Source organism: Aythya ferina (genome assembly GCF_964211825.1).
Source record: "Aythya ferina genome assembly, chromosome: 1".
Lineage (NCBI taxonomy): Eukaryota > Metazoa > Chordata > Aves > Anseriformes > Anatidae > Aythya > Aythya ferina.
In genome coordinates, this window is record NC_140296.1 from 36,517,537 (window position 1) to 36,537,761 (window position 20,225).

At 39.9% G+C, this 20,225-nt stretch overlaps 1 protein-coding gene and 1 long non-coding RNA gene across 2 annotated transcripts in view; one reads left to right on the top strand and one right to left on the bottom strand.

Moving 5' to 3' along the window:
• The window catches only part of LOC311442848, a 49,160-nt gene extending 39,584 nt beyond the window's left edge, over nt 1-9,576 (top strand). Inside the window, exons 12-14 of the long non-coding RNA XR_014696898.1 lie at nt 3,062-3,214; nt 7,565-7,821; nt 9,194-9,576. This is a non-coding gene — a long non-coding RNA (uncharacterized lncRNA). The remainder of the gene's footprint in view (nt 1-3,061; nt 3,215-7,564; nt 7,822-9,193) is intronic.
• Nucleotides 9,577-14,927: 5,351 nt separating this feature from the next.
• PCDH20 (protocadherin 20) lies at nt 14,928-19,139 on the bottom strand. Its single transcript, XM_084532409.1, has 2 exons — nt 19,015-19,139; nt 14,928-17,984 (listed from the first exon to the last, which is right to left on the bottom strand). The coding sequence occupies exons 1-2, from the start codon at nt 19,066-19,068 to the stop codon at nt 15,273-15,275; spliced, it is 2,766 nt and encodes a 921-aa protein (XP_084388535.1). The 5' UTR covers nt 19,069-19,139; the 3' UTR covers nt 14,928-15,272.
• Nucleotides 19,140-20,225: the final 1,086 nt, after the last annotated feature.

Below are 20,225 nucleotides of genomic sequence, written 5' to 3' on the forward strand. Positions count from 1 at the left end.
CCATTGAAATGAACTAGTTGAACAGACAGGCCCAGATGGTGGTGATCAGTGGAACAAAGTCTACTTGGAGGCCATAAACAAGCTGTGTACCCCAGATGTCAATGCTCAGTCCAATCTGGTTAAAGAAGTTCATTAATGATATGGGGCAAACTGTACCCTCACAGGTTTGCAGATGACACAAAACTGGAAGGAGTGGCTGATATACCAGAGGTTCATGCTGTCATCCAGAGGGATGCTGACTATCTGAAGAAATGAGCCGACTGGAGCCTCATAAAGTTCAAAAAGGAGCAGTGGAAAGACCTGAGCCTGGGGAAGAACAACCCCAGGCACCAGTACATGCTGGGGACTGCCCAACCCTATTTTATCTCCTCCCCCAAAGCAACACAGTGGAACGGAGAATGAGGGCAGTGGTCAGTCCCTAATGCTTTGTCTCTGCTGCTCCTTCACTGTCACTCTCTGCCCCTGCTCCACGTGGGTCCCTCCCACGGGATGCCATTTTTCCTAAACTGAGCCTGTGGGGGCTTCCCACAGGCAGCAGCTCTTCAAGAACTGCTCCCACATGGCTCCGTACCATGGGGTCCATCCCCCAGGAGCAAACTGCTCCAGCACGGGTCCCCCATGGGTGGCAGCTCCCCCCAGGACCCCTGCGGCTGCGGGGGCTCTCCATGGGCTGCAGCCTCCTCCAGGCCACATCCACCTGGGTTGCAGCGTGGAGATCTGCTCCCTGTGGGACCCATGGGCTGCAGGGGGACAGCCTGCTCCACCAGGGGCCTCGCCACAGGCCCTGAAGTAGCTCCTGCCCTCCTTCTGCACTGACCTTGGGGTCTGGGGTTTCACTTTTCCTTGTTCTCCCAGCAGCTGCTGTGCAGCAGGTTTTTGTTGCTGTTTATTTATTTATTTATTTATTTTTTATTTTTTATTTTTTATTTTTTATTTTTTTCCCCTTTCTTAAAAATGGTCTCACAGAGGCATGAACAGCATGGCTTAACGGTTTGGTACAGGCCAGCAGCAGGTCCCTTTTGGAGCTAGCTGAAACTGGCTGAAACTGGCCGTTATCTAACATGGGGCAGCTTCTGGATTCTTCTCACAGAAGAATCCCTGCAGCCTCCCCGCTACGTAGACCCAGTACAATTAGACAATCTTTTTTCTCCCAAAAGTATATGACAGATTATGGCTGCTCCCTTTTATTCTCTTACTCTCTGGTTCTGTATGTTACCTGAGATATAAAAGACTTGTTCCTGACACAACTTATTTATGTCATTTATTTTTAGAGGGCATTCAGTATTTTTGTTTGTTTGTTTGTTTTTTTGTTTGTTTGTTTGTTTGTTTGTTTGTTTTTATGTGATCTCTCTAGTTAACTGCCATGAAGCTGTTAACTTTGTATGCCATACCTAAATACTCAGATACTCAGAGACAAAAAAAAGCATATTTGAAAGAAGCTTGTTATAGTCCATTTGCCAGGTTACTTGCTAGCCATTCTGCTTATCAGAAATCATCAAAGATCTGTGTTATTGTTGTTGCTTTAATGTAAAGGAAGAATCCAGAATGTCAAGAACTTTTAGGCAGTGAATTTGTTTATGAGTATTTGGGGAATTTTGGATTTTGGAAATTAAAATGAGAGTAAGGCAGTGAAAACTTTTAATAGGTCCATCTGTCAGCTGAAGAATAAGTACTGAGTTCACTGAGTTAACCATATCAGAGGCAAAGAATTACAGAGCAGAGCTACTTTCTGCCCAACACTGAAGTGGATGGTGAGATTCAGAAACTATGGTCAGACCTTCAGTGCTTCTCTATTTTTCTCTCACATGATTATAGTGTCTCTTACGAATTGCTCATAGATATGGAACAATCACTGAACTGCTTCACAATATCTGTAGATAGTCTGTGGGATTTCTTCTTTCTGCCTCTTCACTGTGTATGGGATTTGCTTATTACACAAGATATTTTACTTGATGTAAAAGCTGGCTATTATTACAGAGGCTATTTGTCATTTAATTACTCATTTCCTTTTATTCTTCTCTCTTAATCTTATCCTTTTCTTTAATGCTTTCATTATTTCTTCCTTTTGAAAAAATGCTTAGTACTCTGGTCTGTAATACAGCAACTGTAAATCTATTCCTTTGTTTATCCATCCACAAAGAAAGAACCTAATTAGATACAAAAATCAGCAGCAAATTAAGAACTTCTACTGTCGTCAAACAAAAAAACACAGGCAGACGAGCAGAGAAAGAGCCTGATGGTTACTTTTCTTTCCTGACAGATAAGACACCTAAACTCTACTTAATATTTAATAGTTTATTCAAAGTATAACAGCAGTAAAAGAGATTAAGAACATTCACCTACTCAAATAAAGCAATAGTATTAGTGTATTTTCTTTAGACAGAAGTCTAAATAGCTTCTTGCAAAGAAAAATATGAGTACAGGTCTCCCACAGAGACTGAAAAAGAAGTAAATGAAATAAATAATAAGCAAGAAAGTGGTAACATCTCCAATTCCATCAGCACTCCCTTGCTGACTTACTTTTTTTGAAAGAAACCAAAACTTTAATCTTTCATGTGCTCCAAAATAATTCTCATTGGGTTGAGATATGTTTGTGTAAGGTTGTATTTTAAATATAGGTCAATCCAAACCACTTTTTAAAGACAATTCCCTTGGCTGGGCTTTCAGGATTTCAAATCAGGCAGATGAATAGCTGTCATTATCACAGACATCGAACTGACTGTCCTTTGGCCCCGCTCTCTAGATATATCCTTCCTGGTTTGCAGCATTTTTTCCTTAGCAAATAGCCTTTGATTGCACTAATTTTTCTTCTGCAAGACCAGGACTTTTTCTATAACATCTTGTAGATTGAGTAAATTTGCTTTAACAGTATGACTTTTTTTTCAGCAACTCTAAGTCTTCTTTTTAGCAAACATATGACTATTGAGAAACAGTGTGACTAAATATCCATCTCAGACCAATTTATTGTTTAATTTTCAGTGAAAATAAAGTTTAAATTAATAGAAAAAAATGTTATTAAAAACTGCTAAAACTCTATATTTACAAGCTTTTATTATTATAGATTCTAGGAATCATGGAATGGTTGAGGTTGAATAGGACCCCTGGAAGTCATCTGGTCCAACCTCTTTGCTCAAGCAGGGATGCCTACATCCACTAAAACAGTCCAAGTGGCTTTTGAATATCTCCAAGGATGGAAACTGTACAACCTCTCTAGGTAACCTCTTTAGTTCCATTGTTCTGTTACCCTCACAGTAAAGAAATGCTTCCCGATTGTTGCGGTTTGACCCCTTTGCATATGTCACAGTCCCTTCAGAGGTCCCTTCAGTCACCTGCTGAGTCATGTTTTTATCCACAGCCAGAGCCACTTTGAGATGTTATTCCATGACCTAATCCACAGATACTGCAAGGTGTACTTGCTATGGCATGAACTTCTGCATGGCTACAGGTGCTTCGAGCTGTATTTGCTCTGGAGTGGACTTATCCATGGCCACAGACATTTTGAAGTGTATGTGCTCCCACACAGACTCATCCACAGGTCACAGTCACTCTGACTAGACTTCACTCTGGAGTTGCAGCCTGTCCATTACAGCAGCACAGGAACAACAGCAATGCCTTGGCCATCTGCCAGCCCTGGCACATGGCCATGGCTGTTATCAGAATATTCCCAGGCACAGCAAAGCAAAATGATAAGGGGCAAAGTGCAGAAGGGAAAGCAGCCACTAATAAGCATGGAATGCTACATACAGTAAGGTAAGCAATCCCTGTAGCAAGCACAGAAGCCCACCAACTAACAGATAAAGAGCTATAACATTTATAATTTTTTTCTGTACACTTCACACTCAGTTAAGTCTGTCATCATCTGTCATCTGTCTCAAACCCTTCAAGGCCCATATTTGGGTCCTTTTTGGACCCAGCAGGCAGCTCAGCCTGTGGTGCTCAGCACCACACAGCTGCTAGATCAGTCTCCTCAGGTGAAATGGGGTAAAGAATCAGAGGTACAAGTGGGAGATAGTTTACTAGGTAAAGCAAAAGCTCTGAGTGCAAGCAAAGCAAAACAAGGAATTCATTCACTCCTTAGGAATCAGATATCTACATACATCGACATGTACCTGGGATAAGACCTGGGATTTTCTTTTATTATTATTTGTATTTTCTTATGGGGGGTGCCAGCTTATTTGTATGTGTGTGTACTCTCCTGTCTCATCCCTTCCTCAAATTTGCTTCTGACAGCTGCTGTCTTTCAGAATAGGAGAATACTTATTAAAGTTTAAGAATGCTTAATGAGACTGTTGATGATTTCGGTGGGTGAGGGTGTTTGGTTGTTTTTGTTTTGTTTTGTCTAGCTAAGCCAAAGTAAAAATGCATTAAGCAAATTGCAATAATCAGTCCATTTTCTAGAATACATAGCATTTCATAGTATATATATCATAGAGCAGCCTGATGTCTTTCATAAACCTAGGATACATCAAGGTATGCATTTAAGAGTGATTAACTCTTACATCCTTGGGTCCTTAATATGTCTGCTAGGGAAATTAAAGCCCCACTGTTGACCTACAACACAAAATGAAGCAAATTGTCCATTACAGAGAGCAGCTGAGAGGGTGGTACTGGCTGACATGAAAATAATTAAAAGCTGGACTTCTACAATGAGCATATTAAATATTAAAAGTCATTGTTATAGTAGCTTAATTGTAATTAAAAAAAATAAAAAAGTCTTGGCTAGTTTGATGTCAATTTAAAACTGATTATCTGTGACAGATAATATGAGCTTGAGTATGATTTTATTACATAACTACAGCCACTTATTCCACTTGAAACACTTGGGGATTCAAAATGTTTCAAAGCTACTAAATTGACAATGATAAAGCCAGTATATAATCATTGACAGTAGTGTTTTGGGGAGGAATGACAGTCTCACAAGAGTAATAGCTTTATATTGGACCTAACACTTCTGAGTTCAAACCACTCCAGGTCACAGTTATACAGTAATGCTTAAGATCCTCTGTTTAATATCCATCCCTCCCCATTCTCCACCCCCTCCCGCCTTTATTGCAGTCATCTGTCCAGTAATTACTGAGTATTAATATCCCACTGGACTTTTCAATACTATTAAATGTTCAAATTGATAGCAGCTGAGTAGAAGCTTTTTTTCCCAACCTCACCTTCCTCAGTCATTTATGTAATACAGCAGTTTAACACACCTAGAGTGAGCACTCCACAGGGTGCTGCAATCTGAATGATGGGCAAGAATCAATGCACTGATTCTCCTTTCTCTATATGGGATTCTCAATGTTCTCTTGTTTCAAATGTCCAAGAGTGATTTACCTCAGTTTAACCAAGAGACGAAATTGTACGGCCAGGTTGTTCAGGAACAATGAAGCTACTGGTCAGAAGGAGGAGGCTCAGTTGTGCAAGAGACAAGAGTAAGGTTGTACAGCCTAATACTTAAATGCAGAATTGAAGTACATGTCTCCCATTTAGGATTCGTGTCATATAGTTTTCACATGCTTCACATATACATATGTATGCACATCTATGCATGCATAAATATTAACATTCACTATACCGCACTGTATTGTATTTTCCATTGTCTAGCTGCTGAAAGAGAAGAGATAGAAAAAGATTAATTTGCCAAGAGAAAGTAAATACTTAAGGAACCTTGACAATGTGCAAAATGATATTAATACATTTGTATTTGGTTTAGTATTATGCTTGATATTCAAGTATATGAAGAATGACTACAGGCAAAATTCATTTTGTATGTTTAGAACAAACTATGCCCTTCATTCTTTCCTTGTCTCATCCCAAGGAGTACTCTGGGGGAAGCTTTTTCTGCTGTAATAATGATCTATGTTTTTTGTCTGATAGAATTTGTTTATATTAATCTGTTTCTTAAATCTACCCTATGCCACTAAATGTACAAATATGCGGATGGAGAACAGTTTATTTACAGTGGTTAGAGAACCTCTCTGTTTGCTTTTAAGTATCCAATAACTGCAGTGATAGAGAAATGTCTAGTTAGTAAATATATCAATGAATAAATATATGAAAAAGCTGACCATTAAAAAATGACCATAGGTTTTATTTCAATTACTATAGTTCAAAGTTCTTTATAGACACTATTAAAAGTATCTTCCTTTGAAGTTCTTTCTAAATATATATATTTGATTCCACTATAAGATGCTTCTAGTTTGTTCAACTAAACACTCCAATAACATGGGGAGTGGAAGAAAGGAAAAGAGGTAAATACAAGATAATATAAAGTGAACCTATATGATAGTTTCAAAAAGTTCAGCACCACTACATCCAGTCTGTATTTTGTTCATCATATATTGTACGTCTAGTTGTGCCTGGTTTTCTTTAACCTTACCATGTCATTCAGGCTTGATCTGAAGACACCAAATGTCCACTTTTTACTCCTTTATTTTTGTTCCAATAGAAAATGTGCCGTGTTCAGTGCTTATTTGCAAAGTAATCTTTACTTTCTTTTACATAAGTTAAAAAGACAGAGCCTACTGTTTCTAAATTTAATTCATTTTCTACAATGTTCTAAAGTATTGTTCTAACAATAATGTTGTGTACAGACTAGTATTACTTTTCTGTTTCTGCTTTTACTTTTGTCTTCAGAGAAAAAAAGTTTTTTTTTTTTTTTTTTATCATTCTAACATTTTTTCCCTTTGGTTTCTTTTTGGCATTACATTGTAGTTCAAGTGAAATTGTTTTTATTTTATTTTATTTTATTTTATTTTATTTTATTTTATTTTGTCACAGGAATTACTTCTCTTCAGTATACAACCTTCTATCTCAGATCTACAGCATAAATATTGTGCTATGAGATATATGATTTTAGATTTCACCGTACTAAATGTAAGTAGTTTAACAAGTAATCTGTTGATAATCTGACCAAATGTAGACATCTAGATATGACATAGATATGAAAAAAAAAGGTTATGTTATCATTCTGTATTTTAGGGAAGTGAACACTGAAGCATATCTGGTATTTATGTATTGTCAGAAAAATTCTCATTTCATTAGCAGCATTCTCTATTCCCGGGGAAACGTTATGTCACAGTATCAGCTTTTATTTTGGCTGAGAAGATACAAATGTTTCTAATAAGATCTTTTTGTCCTTAGTTAGCAAAAATGAACGTAGCCAACATAATAACATTACAGAAAATCACCATGGAAAGAGAATGCTGTTATCATAATGAAACAGACACTTCAACGATATTCTACTCAAAGCCTTTATTTCTCTATACAACTTTGACCTGCTGACAATAAGAATCAGTTTTTAATGTATTTTGTGCTAGCACATTGTGTGAGGAAATCCTGATGCTCTGCAACCAATGCTCATACTTATAAGTTAAGAAAACGGATGAGATACTGCTGAAAGGGCACTGTTAACACTGCTGATGATACATAGTAAATCCAGTAGACACAGAACAATTCTTTATACTGTTTCTGACCACTTCTTTTTGTTTCTCACTTGCACTCTTTGTGAAGGGCCCTTTCATTTTCACTGCATTTATTTATACTTGGTCTGTTTTGCTCTTTTCTATTTCAGTCTGTCCTCAGTAAAACACATTCCCAAAAGCAGTTCTGCTTTGTACTCTGATTGCCAGTCAGATGCTTTATAAATACATTCTTCATAAAACAGAGCCTTGGGCAGCGGAGACAGACTTCTACCACATAACTGTCTTGAGATTGCAATTTTAATGGGATTACAGTAGGCATAAAGAAAATGGGATTTAAATTAGTGCATCTATAAATCCTGAACTATGAAGAGACAAGCACCTCTGAAGAAGATCTACAATGTACAATGTAAGTATTCCAGAGGTTTTTTATTTTATTTATTTACTTATTTATTTATTTATTTTTCATGCCAGAAGTAGCTGGTCGTGGAGGGAAGAGCACAGTAATTGGTTTGAGTTCTCATTTCCATATCTAAAACCATATGTGAGCTTGGTCAGATCACTTCACTTTTCAGTGTGGTCTTGCATGGGCTTTATATGATGCTCCAAGGTTTGTCACTGACATCTCTGTAAGCAATGAAGTAGACTGGTCTGTGCTAGAGCAGTAGCTAATTAGCTCTCTGGTTGTTATCTTTGATCATAAAAGTTTTTTTTTCTGTCTGTCTCTCTCCCCGTCCTGAATTGTTTAAGGACAAGCTTTGAAAGTGCTTGCAGCAGCACTTCAAGCCCAGGGGTCCCTAGTCCCCTATAGGCAATGCATGCTTTTGTCTCCTCAAACTGGGAGTATTTTGACATTTGAGTCTTTGTTTTAAATATGATAGCTCAGTCTCGAAATGAAGGATGGACAGTGTCTTTACCAAAAATGGTAAAAATTTTTGCATTCCCTCTCGACACACAGAAAACTCTCTGTAGGATAACAAAATTTCTCAGTTCCTCAGTGAGTACTCTAACACACCTTTTTTCATGTAAATGAGCAGTACATCTTTTATTGTATTCTGTATGAGCAACTTGCATGAAATATTTTGGTAAGAAAAAAAAAAAAAAAAAAAAAAGATAATGCCATGAGAACATTTTGGACAGTGAAAACCAAATGGATGGAATTTTTCAGTCTATGAAAATGTGTTTGGAAGACAGGCCTTAAGTCACCTGAGCTCTAGGTACCAACACTGAAAGCAAATGGCCTCCTCCTTAGCACACTAGGTGTTCTGATGTTCTGATGCTGTCTGAGACACCAATTTCTCTCCATGAATTAACAGTGCTAGAGGAAGGGCCTAGCACTGCAATCTGTACTTCACTTCATGACCTAGATTTCTGTTCTTTGAAACATGGAAGTTAAATCTTAGTCTGAGTAATCTGTAAAGTTAATGGAGAGAAGTAGGCGACTCCAGTATTTACCAAATACCTGTGGCAATAAAGAAATAAATAAAAGTCAATCCTTTATCTCTTCACTCATAGCAGAGGACACACATAGCTCCATTAAAATCAACAAAATTAAATGGAATGAATTTAGAGCTTATCAGTTAGGTGTGTGGGTTTTTTTTATTATTTTATTTTTTTCTCTGATTCTAAGGAATTAGATCATATCTCTGTATGATCTATATTTTAAGTTCTTATTATAGTCTCTAAAGCTCTATTCATTGGAGATGAGAGGTTGATATATGTAATGTATCACCGCTAGTAGTATATGCATACCTATCCATAGTTTTCTCATGTCTTTTTAGGTGCTATTTTGCATCTAGCACTTGGCATCTATAACACTCCAGAAAGGCACATGTGGAGGAATGGTTAAGTGAAGTAGGTCATGTGAATGTTGAGCAACTAGGAGGTCGCGAGCTAAAAAAGTATCGAACGCAGCTCATATGAGTCTGAGAAAGTACGTAACGTCTGGGAGCTAATCAGGCACAAGGACACGATATCCGTTGGAGGTTTGGGAAAGTACTAAGTGTGTTATTTCGGTTGATGGGAGTGAGAAACTAGCTGATAAAATAGAGAAATGCACTAACCAATCATGAGCTTAGCTTTTGCAATATGTATGAGCTAATTATATTGAATTAGATAAAAGACGACTGAGCTATCCAATAAATCGAAGTTCACTGATCACTCATATTGAGCGTCTGTGTCTTCCTTCCGTCGACAACAAATGTCCTCGCAACAGGCACAAGGTTTCCTGACAGCCCTGTGCATAAGTTTGAGAATTTCAAGGGCATTCCAGATAGCACTTGACATTATTTTTCAGAGCAGTTAAATCTTGCCCTGAATGTCAACTTTAGAGCAAGCTGAAGCACCCTCTAGTTCTGCTGACTGTGTTGATGAGACTGTCAGAGGCCACAATAGAAGCCTAGGCTCCTAGCTCAGAAGTTGGTAGCTGCCTGTAGACATTTCAATGTAGTTGTGCACATGTGGAGCTGAATCCCATCAAAAACTCACTTCAGCACACAGAGGGGTTTAGTGAACCCCTCCTAAAATATCAAGAGCATCCACACTGGGCTGGTAGTTATGACAGTCCATTGGTGGAAAACCTACATCTTTCCAGATTGGCAGATGGAGGCCAGGTGGGATACCTGAAGGCATCTCAAGTGGCACTAGATGCTGACACATAGGCAGTGGAATCAATTTGTCACTGTCTTTGCTTGGGTTCTGCAAAGCATGTAAGTGCTCTTATCTCATTGACTTGCTCTGAAGATTAGTATTTAGCTAAAACTTTGGAAATGGAAAATATGACAAAATAGAAGGATAGGAGACTAAATTTCCCTTGCTAGGACTGCAGCAAGGAGAGCAATATCCAACTTGATGCTTAGAATGCAAATTGTCTCCATCTGAACACAGTTTAAATGATTCCATATAATGTATTTGAGTTAAATACTTACTGCTTACCAGAAGTTTTAGGTAGTAACATTCAAATCTGCAACTCTAACACTAAACATATATTTATTTTCACAAGTAGTGGAATGAATGACTGAATGCATCAGAAATGATTCAATATTACTTCATTCAGAAAAATGTTTTCTAAGTACCCGTTCAAAGAACGGTATCTTCAGAAATATTTAGGAGGTGTAATTTGGCTTTTAAAATTCATTCCCTGACGAAAGTGGAATGAGAACAGAGCAGAAAACACTGAAACATGGGTATGCAGCATGTTAGATGAGATACACAGCCTATCAATCTGTGCTGATTAGAATTAAAGTGTTTTTCTTGTCGATAATATGAAAAACAGAACTGTTTAACTTCACATTTGTTTCTGAGCCAAATTCTTTGAATCCCTCTATCTTAGAATGCAGAAGGCAGTTTTATCTTCTTATCTGCACCTTCAGTCTGGTCCAGAGACTGAAAAGGAAACACCAATACTGCCTGTTCAGGTATTTACACACATTCTTTAACTCATAAGACTGTACTATATGGCATGTTGCAAGTCATCTGAAACTTCATCACTCTGAATGACCTGTTAAAAAATAATAAGTTAGAAGCCTTCAAATGGTTCCCTCAAAACACTGCCTTTAAAATAGAGCATGTAGCTAATTCCTGCAACTTTTATCTGTCTCTGCAACTACTTCCCATATAAAAAAGTGTATGACTGTACTCTGTAGGAAATAGAGGTTCTGAATACCTTTATTTCCATTTAAAATTTAACTAGACATCCCCTTTAAAATCAAATTATTTTGATAAGGAAGATGGATGTGCTTAGCTTCTCAAACTGCAGCTCTGCAGGAGAGTTATCTAAATCAAAGTTTTTTATTTCACCTAGCTGATATTTAAAAATCAATTGTTTTTCTTTTTTTTTTTTTTCCTTTTTTTTTCCCCCCCCTTTTTTTTTTTTTTTCAGAGTACATTACTTGAGTGAGAAGGGACATACATAGAACCTAATGGCTGCAAGCAGCTGGCGACAAGCACAGTAAAAAGGTAGCAGTTTCCCGCATGGCTCTGATAATACACCTGCATTGTGAAAGGAAACACTCTGCGTGTTCAGCTGCTGATTTCTTCATAGCAGAGATGCTGTTTATCTCCACTTATGTCAAACTGCAAACCGTTTTTGTGATGCAGGCTGCTGCTCCCTGAGAGTTCATTACTTTGAATCAAGGAATGAAATTCTACTCATGGATTATTCTCTTTACACAAGTATTTTAATGAAACCATCTCAAAATAGCAGCTGGGGCAGAAAATGTACAAGGAAATCCTAGTCAAATCAGGGGTCTGTCATTGCTTTCATGGAAGACAAGATTTGTACTACCACTGTGGCCTCCCATGAATGTCCCATTAAGATCAATGGAAATTTTACATTGTCCTTAGTGGATTCTAGCACAGTTGTCTGTTTGAACCTTGGTACTGAAAAAGGTACTTAAAAGGCCATGAGATTAATTGTTTTATGAGTTTTGACACATGAAAAAGCAAAGTGCTCTACTTCCCCTTCCACACTTTCAAGTATCATCCTTTATTGAGCCAGGTGTTAGGTTAATTTTGAATCAAAACAGTAACTTCAAAGCATAATGGGACTCTGAGATCTTTCAAAAAGAATAAAATGAAATAGAAATCAAGAAGATTGAGCTAATTTTCTCTGCCCATGACACTGGGCTCTCTGTCGATTTCTTGTTTATTTTTTAATTTGTTAATTCTGATGAATTTGCATGGCAAGTTCATGACGCTTTGGCAACACAAAGTTTAGGACACTAATTTTTTATTAAAGTGAACAAAGAGCTCCCACTCACACTAAGATTGTTCAATGAATATTGTAAATGAATGAGACATTTATTTTTGTGCCAGCTCAACTACCAGTGTCGACCAGATTTGCATATATTTTGGCAAGTGCACTGCCACAAGGTGGTAATAAAATAGGCCTTTTATACTTGAGTCTAATTTACTTCAGTTATATTCGTTTTATTTACTTTTTTTTTTTTTTCTTTTTATGTTAAAGGAATTTCTGTAAAGGATAATTTGGAAACAGCAAGGTCAAAGAAATATCTGCTATATAGCTGTTATCCAGCATTTTTCCACTGAGAAAGGATAAGAACATTTTCTGGAGGAAAAAAAAAAAAATCCCAGGTGCTATGAATTTAAGATTTCTGATTATTTATTTATTTATTTTTTTATCACTGTTAGGATTCACATTGAATACTTATATATCATGCTTATTACTTGCTGCTGCCAGCTGTATTTTTTTTTTTTTTTTAAAAGAACTCACTATGCATATTTTACCATTTTCAGTGACATTTCCTACCTAAAAGCTGCTCACAGGAAGGCAAAAATATGCTCTATGAGGTATTATTCTGGGTACAGACTTTTTTTTACAAGTCATGATGCTGGTAGGGCTGCAGAAGCGATTTCAAACTGATTTTCTTTAAATGTGTGGAAAATTGAGGGAGAGAAATGCTTCATGAGTGAGTGGTACTTTGGGTTTTACAGGCTCATACCATTTTATTTTATTACGCATTAAGAATGTGCTTGAATGAAACAAACCAAAGAAAAGCAACAATGAGAACAGCACATTTAAACTCAGTGAGTTTAATTAAAGAGGTGTAAGTCTATGTATTTCTGAAATCTGAATAAAAATAACTGTCTGGTGTCACACAAACACATATTGCAGGATCAGGTTATTGGTTTTATTGTATTTTTTTAAGTCTTGGTTTTGCTCCTGTTCATAGCATCTTGAGAAGATACTGGACTGCTAATTCAAATAATAAAAGAACAATTAAAAGAACCCTGTCTTTCTAACAGTTACCTTGTCTCCTTACTGAAGAAAAAAATACAGAGTATCTAGACCACCTCTGCCCCCGAGATTACAGAGTATCTCTAATACAGAAGCCAGATCCAAAGAACTAATGTCATTTTTTTTTAGAGATAATAAACAATGTCTCTGTGACAAATTAATTTCAGGAATTCCATATTTTAATAATATTAAAATAAATGAAAAGAAAAAAAAAGATTAACCACAAACCTCTGAAAGGCTGAATTATTTTTTTCATGAAACTCATCTAACAAACTGTGCACAAACAGAAAATATTCTAAATGGAAAAAAATCACTATTTCTAATAGGTAGAATGACAAAATCTGGACTTTATCTTAACACACTTACTTAGGCTAAGCATAATCAACATCTGCTCCAATATTTTAATAGGCCCAGAGTGAAGTAATGTGCCACTCACAGAAAGAAAATCAAAAACTGCCTCAAATTGCACTCACTACTTTTTAAAGCAGTTATCAGCTGCTGCCCAAATTACATCAGGTTTGTCTTTACCAGCAATATCAAGGAGGATAGTATAAATCCTCAGTAATGATTCTGAAGTGTACTAATTTGGGGAAGTAACATGAGATCTAACATAGCCAGCAGTCAGATATTTGTGAAATATATATTCCTTGTAACTAAAATAATATTCAGCATGATAAGATAGATAGAGAATAAGTTATTATGAAAATATATAGCTTTAATTTGCAGACATATAAACACTTTTGGTACATTACAGACATACGATGCCAGAAATCAAAATAATCAGTTTTAAGCATAACACTAATTTATCTTGTTCACACAGAGAAATCTGATGTAATCATAATACAAAATATAGTTTTCAGTTCTTAAAATGAAGTGAAAGTGAGACATCACTGATAAACCTGCTGCTTTATTGCAGAGGATACAGCAAAGAATAAATTATCAAGAAAATATGCCGCCAGTCTTACAAGTCAGATTTTGGATCTAATCCAAAATCAAAGCCAATGAAAAGGAGCCAGGAATGGTAGCCAGAAGTCAGAAATAAGATCTTTCACATGAAATACCAATCCAAAAAGGAGCAACAGTCAGTACAAACTAAGTCTTATAATTCCCTATAATATGAAGTGATTTTTGTTTTCATCTGGCAGATCAGATTCAAAGTATCACATGAAAAATCTATTACACAACCAAACTGATGGCGTACTAACGACATTGCTAAAAGTACCAAAAATATTACCACTTCTGCGACAACTAAAGATTTAACCATTCCCTTGCTTCCTTGTATCTGGCATGTTTACAAGGATAAGCATGGGGTTTTGTCTTTATTTCCTGTAGGAAATATTAAATACAATTTTCCATAAAAATGACCAGCAGACTTCTGGAACAAATGAGTGTGGGTGAAAGCTCGAGCAAATGAAAGATGGTATGCCACAGCAGTTCAGATTCTCATTATAATATCTTGCATTCTTTCTCAACAGGAATTGCACTTCTTGTTAATGCCTTTTCTATCCTACTGTAAAAGCTTTACTAGTGAGGTAATAAACATTCTTTTTTCTTTTTTTATTTCTTTACTAGTGCATTTTACTGTCCTTCTTCTTTTAATTATACACACATCGGGACAGACATTTATCTTTTTTGTGTGTGTGTCTATGTAAATCTCTGTATGCCGAAGCATATTTTATATTAAAATCCATATATTTAAAATATACTTTGTGTTATGGACAGTACATCAACCAGTTCCCTGCTCAGGAGCATCTGATGCCCTCTTGTGGTTAAAAATACTTTTAAAACTTGAGTTTAAAGAATTCTTACCTTCCCGTTTTTTTTTTTTTTACGGTCACTGATCATATCGATTAATGAAAGCTGCAAATGATGTCCATGTTTTTATAGACAGGGTGCTAGCTGTTAGTACTAAGTTTTCATAAAAAAGCTGTACACTGAATTTGAATTTAAAAAACTGTAAACAGCTATTTACAATTATAATATTATTAAGTTATAAATTAGTGGTCCTTCACTGCAACCTCTGTCAATATGACCCACAGCTAGGTGTTTCAGAGTTGTCTAAGGTTTTCCAGATATTGATTTGAATTATCCACAAGGAAACATCATATGTTGGAAATCTCCATTGGTTTCTTCTCCAACATGTGCAGGTTAATTCTTCCATTTAATGGGATTTGTACTTCCATGTTTTCATCTGCTCTGTGATGCTTCTTCCCTTTTCTCAGACAGATGTAAATGCCCATCCCAGTTACTAAAGCAATTGAACCCAAGCTTATTATTGACAGAGCCACTAAAGTAGGCATGCAGGATGCTGACTCCATTTTTTGATGTGTAGGCTCTATGGATATTTGTGGCTGCTTTTCTTCTATATTGATATCAGGCTCCTTTCTTAATAAACTTTCAATATAGCTCTCATTGCTAACTGTGTCATTGACGAAGAGATTCACCATGACAGTGGAATGGAGAGGTTCTGGATAGCCGTGATCACTAACTTTTACAAGCAGCCGATACAGGCCATAGTCATTTTGCATGAGCGACTCTTCCAAGGTGATATTACCAGTTTTAGGGTCAATCCTAAATGACTCTGGCCGGGGGCCTCTTCTTCCTATGATGCTGTATGCTATGACTGCATTCATGCCAGTGTCTTTATCGACAGCATAGACCTCAGTGATGGGAGAGCCAGGAAGGGTAGAAGGAAGAACCAACAAATAAGACATATTAGACTGTGGAAACAAGACCAAAGGGGGGTTGTCATTTATGTCAAGAAGAAGGATAGTTATTTTTGCAGTAGAAGACAGGGCAGGATCACCACCATCAACTGCTTCGATCCACAGCACGTAGGAGCTTTGCTGTTCCCTGTCCAGGGAGACTTTAGCTCTCAAAACTCCTTTTCCAGTATCTATGACAAAAATATCACTTCCATTCAGGACTGAAAGGGCAACCCATCCATTTTGCCCTGCATCAGCATCTGTGACACTGATAACTCCGATTTCACCAAAACCTGGAAAGTTTTCTGGCACAAAAAAGCTGAAATCCTTATTGATAAATCTTGGACTATTATCATTTTTATCCAATACAGTGATGGTGACAGTTGCTATTGATTCTCTTGGAGGGAACCCAGAATCTACTGCTTTCACAGTATATCTGTATTTCTCCTTTTCTTCTCTGTCCAGCTGAGTAGCAACTGTAAGAACTCCTGTGGTTTTATCCAAAGAAAAATAGGAAGGAGCATCAGGCCCTAAAAAATAGGACACTTCCCCTCTTTCTCCACTGTCAGCATCTGTAGCATGCAGTTTGGTCAAGAAAGCATTGGGAACATTGTTTTCCTCAATGGATAATTCTATCAGCTGTTGAGAGAAAACTGGTGAGTTGTCATTGTCATCCAAAACTTGTATTTTGATTATTTTGTTTACATTAAATCCTTCTGAGTTCCATGCAACTACAGAGATTTCATACAGCTGCTGTGTTTCATAGTCCAAAGGTTTTGTGGTCTCTAAGAGGTATTCATTGTTGTATGGCTTGTATGGTGAAAGTCTGAAAGGCCCATCACCATCCAAATAGCAATTGACTTTGTATTTTTCATCAGGGTCTTTGATGGTAAAAAATGCTATTGGTGTGTTAATAGGCTCCAATTCCTTTAAGTACACCACTCCTTCCACTTCATTAGCTATGAAACGAGGGACAACTTCAGGTGGCCTCATCATGACTTTGATGATGGTTACTAGCACTGTGATCACAGCAGGGATACAACCAGGACCGTTGCCCAATATGATCAGCCTGTGGAGCCTTGGGGCATCCCCATCAATTTTACTGGAGAGAGTGATGGCTCCTGTGGTTTCATCCAGGTGGAACAAGTCTCTGGATAGCTGAGGGACCTTCTGGCTGTAGGAGTAGGTGATCTCTGCATTGGACCCAAGGTCCAGGTCTTCTGCGTGGACAGTGGCCACGTGTGTCCCTAGGCTGGAATTCCCATAAAGGGTGACGTTGAGCTGCGAGTCACTGAACTGGGGGCAGTTGTCATTGATGTCGCTGATGCCAATAGTAAGTGTAGCACTGCCCACAAGCGGAGGAGTGCCCCCATCCTCAGCAATGATGACCGTGACGTATTCCTCCCGTGTCTCTCTGTCCAGAGCCCCCATGACAATCAGGTAGGGGGTCCTCTCTCCACTTTCGTTCTCCTCCACGTCCAGGGTGAAGACACCATAGTTATCTCGCAGACGATAGGTCTGGACGCCATTGGTGCCCACATCAGGGTCAAGGGCAGGGTGTTCGATAGCCAGGCGGGTGTTCACAGGTGCATTCTCAGGCACCGAGAGGTGGATGTGAGGCACAGGGAAGCGGGGAGCATTGTCATTGACATCCCGGATAGCAATTTTCACCTTCACCAGGCGGAAATACTCCTGTGGCAGCACCAGCACGTCCAGCAGCAGCAGACATGACTCAGATGACAGTGAGGAGGAGGAGGAAGAAGAGGAGGATGTGCTTTCTGCCTCCCCAAAGACAGTGGCCCCACCACTCTCCACGCACAGAGCTTCCCGGTCGATCTCCAGGGCCGAGGTGTGCAGCTCTCCGGAGCGGTTGTCCAGACGCACGTACTGTCCCCCCAAGCCGCGGGAGGCCAGGGTGAAGGAGAGGGGTGGCTGGGGGACCGTGGGGTGCTGCCCGCTGGCCGTTGGCAGCCGCAGGTCACGGGCCAGGCTGCCGATGAGCACCCCCGCGGGCAGCCCCTCGTTGAGGCTGTAGAAGAGCTCGGTGGCGCGGCTGTAACTGGCGAAGCAGTTGAAAGGTCCAACGAAGAGGAGGAAGAGGAGCAAGTGCTGGGGAGAGAGAGGTACAGTGGCGTGGGGAGAGGGTGGTGTTAGAGAAGGAGGAGAGACAGGAGGCAGCCACCCCCTTGCCCACTGCCTCCCCTACAGACACAGCGAGCAGAGAGTGCAGCATCTGCAACCTGAAGCCTTCTCCCTCTAATAGGAGTGAGATATCTCACATCTTGTCCTCCTCCCTCACCTCCCCGTCCCAGTACAGCACCTACTCCCAAGGCATGACCATCTGTACCCTCCAGGCAGCACCAGCTGCACTTACCCTAGCACATGCTCCCTTGCCAGGGCTGACCCAAGGGCACCAATACCCCCTGCTCTGACCTTCTCCCCCATCTCACCAGCACTGCACTCACCCTCCCACCCCAAGAGACTCCCAAACATTCCCTCACCCACTCCCCATCCCACACCAGCAAGGTGAAACACGACCCTGGGTCCCTGTCCCTATAACTCCCCCTCCACCACCCCCGCCGATCCCAAAGCCCCATTATTCCCGCATGCCCCTGATCACCACGGTCCCCCGGCTGTCCCCACGACACCTCGCAGCTCCGCTGGGCCGCCCCCCGCTTAAAAAACCCTTAAATACGAGTTGAGCGGAGGGGCCGCGAAGGGGTAGCGCCAAGGAAGTTGCCGGCGTTGGCTGACAAGTGCATCCCCAGCGCCCCGCGGAGGGAAGGGGGCTCCCCGAAATAACTTCGGGTGTCGTCGCCCCGGGGGATCTTTTCCCCTCTCCCCCCCTTCTTTTTTTTTAACCGCTTTTTTTTTTTTTTTTTTTTTTTTTTCGCCGCTCTCCGCTACAACCCGAGGAGCCGGCAGCACCAGCGAAAAAAACTTTTCGCGGCTGCTGCGATTGTGGAAAAAAAAAAAATAGGAACAACAACAACAACAACAAAAAAGCACTCAGAACCCAACATATATATAGGCATGCATATACATATATATATATGTATATATATAATTTTGCTCCTGCGTGCGAAGTCGGGCTGGGGAAGAAGGAGCCTCCCCTCCCCTCCCGCCTCCCCACCCTCACCTGGAGGCTGCCGCGGGCGCTGCTGGTGCTGCCGCGGCTGCCCGGGGGCCCCATGCCCGGCCTCCGCCGCCGGCTGCGCCCCAGCAGCGCGCCCGCTCCGCCGCCCGCCCGGCGCCTCTCCTCCCCGCGGCAGCCCGAGACCGTGCCCATGCCCCCGCCTCCGCCTCCGCCGTGCCGGGCTGGGCTGGGCCGAGCCGGGCTGAGCCGGGCTGTGCACCGCCCACGACACTCCCCCGCCGCTCCAGGGGGAGAGGAAGGGGGAAGCGGGAGCGGAGGGGGGGGGGGGGGTGCGCGCCCTCGGAGGATGCGGTGGAGGCTGCGGAGAGGGAGGGCGGGCGGGCAAGGGGAGAGGGGTTGGGGGGCTTGGAGGGAGGCACTGGGACCACCAGCGGAAGGAGATGCTCCCGTCTGGAAACTGTAAGGAGAAAAACAAGATATGTCCTTTATCTATTTATCTATTTATTTATTTAAAAATATATATATATATTTTTTAATAAAATAAAAAATAAATCAAAATATTTTTTTTAAATAAAAAATATTTTTAAAAGACACGAGATGTCCTTCTGTGGATTTAATAAATAAAAAATATTAAATAAAACCCACGAGTTGTCCTTCTGTGGATTCAATAAATAAATAAATAAATAAGAAACTCGAGTTGTCCTTCCATGGATCTAATAAATAAAAAATTAAATTAACAAATTAAAATCCTGAGATGTCCTTCTGTGGAAAGATGCTGTGGTATGGCTGCTGTCAGGCAGAGCAGGAATTAAAAGCTGGCTCAGTTTTAAGTAGTGTTGCTGAGCCCTTGTGTCTGCATGAAATGAAAGTACTGTCTTGAGGAGTCTGTGACTACTTGCTTGGTGCAAGGTGCACGTCCTGCCGAATTAGAGCAGCGACTGCAATTTCCTGCTGCTTGGAACCCAGAGGTCTCTTGTGGCAGAAAATTATGCGCTCTCATTTTATAGTCTCCAGTCACATTTGTCTAGACTGTGAAACTGCCATAGAACTAGTCATGAAATTATCATCTCTTGGGAAACTTCAGATAGTGCAAGACCAATTACACATTTCCTTAACATCTCAGACTATCAAAAGGATAGCTAACCTGCCTTGTGTTCCTTGCACTGGCTCTCTGCAAGCTCTAGGTCTTTAGCCTTAAAGTGTTCAGTGGTCTGGACCCAGGCTACTGATGAGAGTTCAAGGAGTAAGATTCT

Coding starts and splice junctions, on each gene's coding strand:
- PCDH20 (XM_084532409.1), bottom strand. CDS start 19,068: ATGGGGCCCCCGGGCAGCCGCGGCAGCACCAGCAGCGCCCGCGGCAGC. Junction 17,985..19,014: donor GCGCCCGCGGCAGCCTCCAG/GTGAGGGTGGGG, acceptor CTCTCTCCCCAG/CACTTGCTCCTCTTCCTCCT.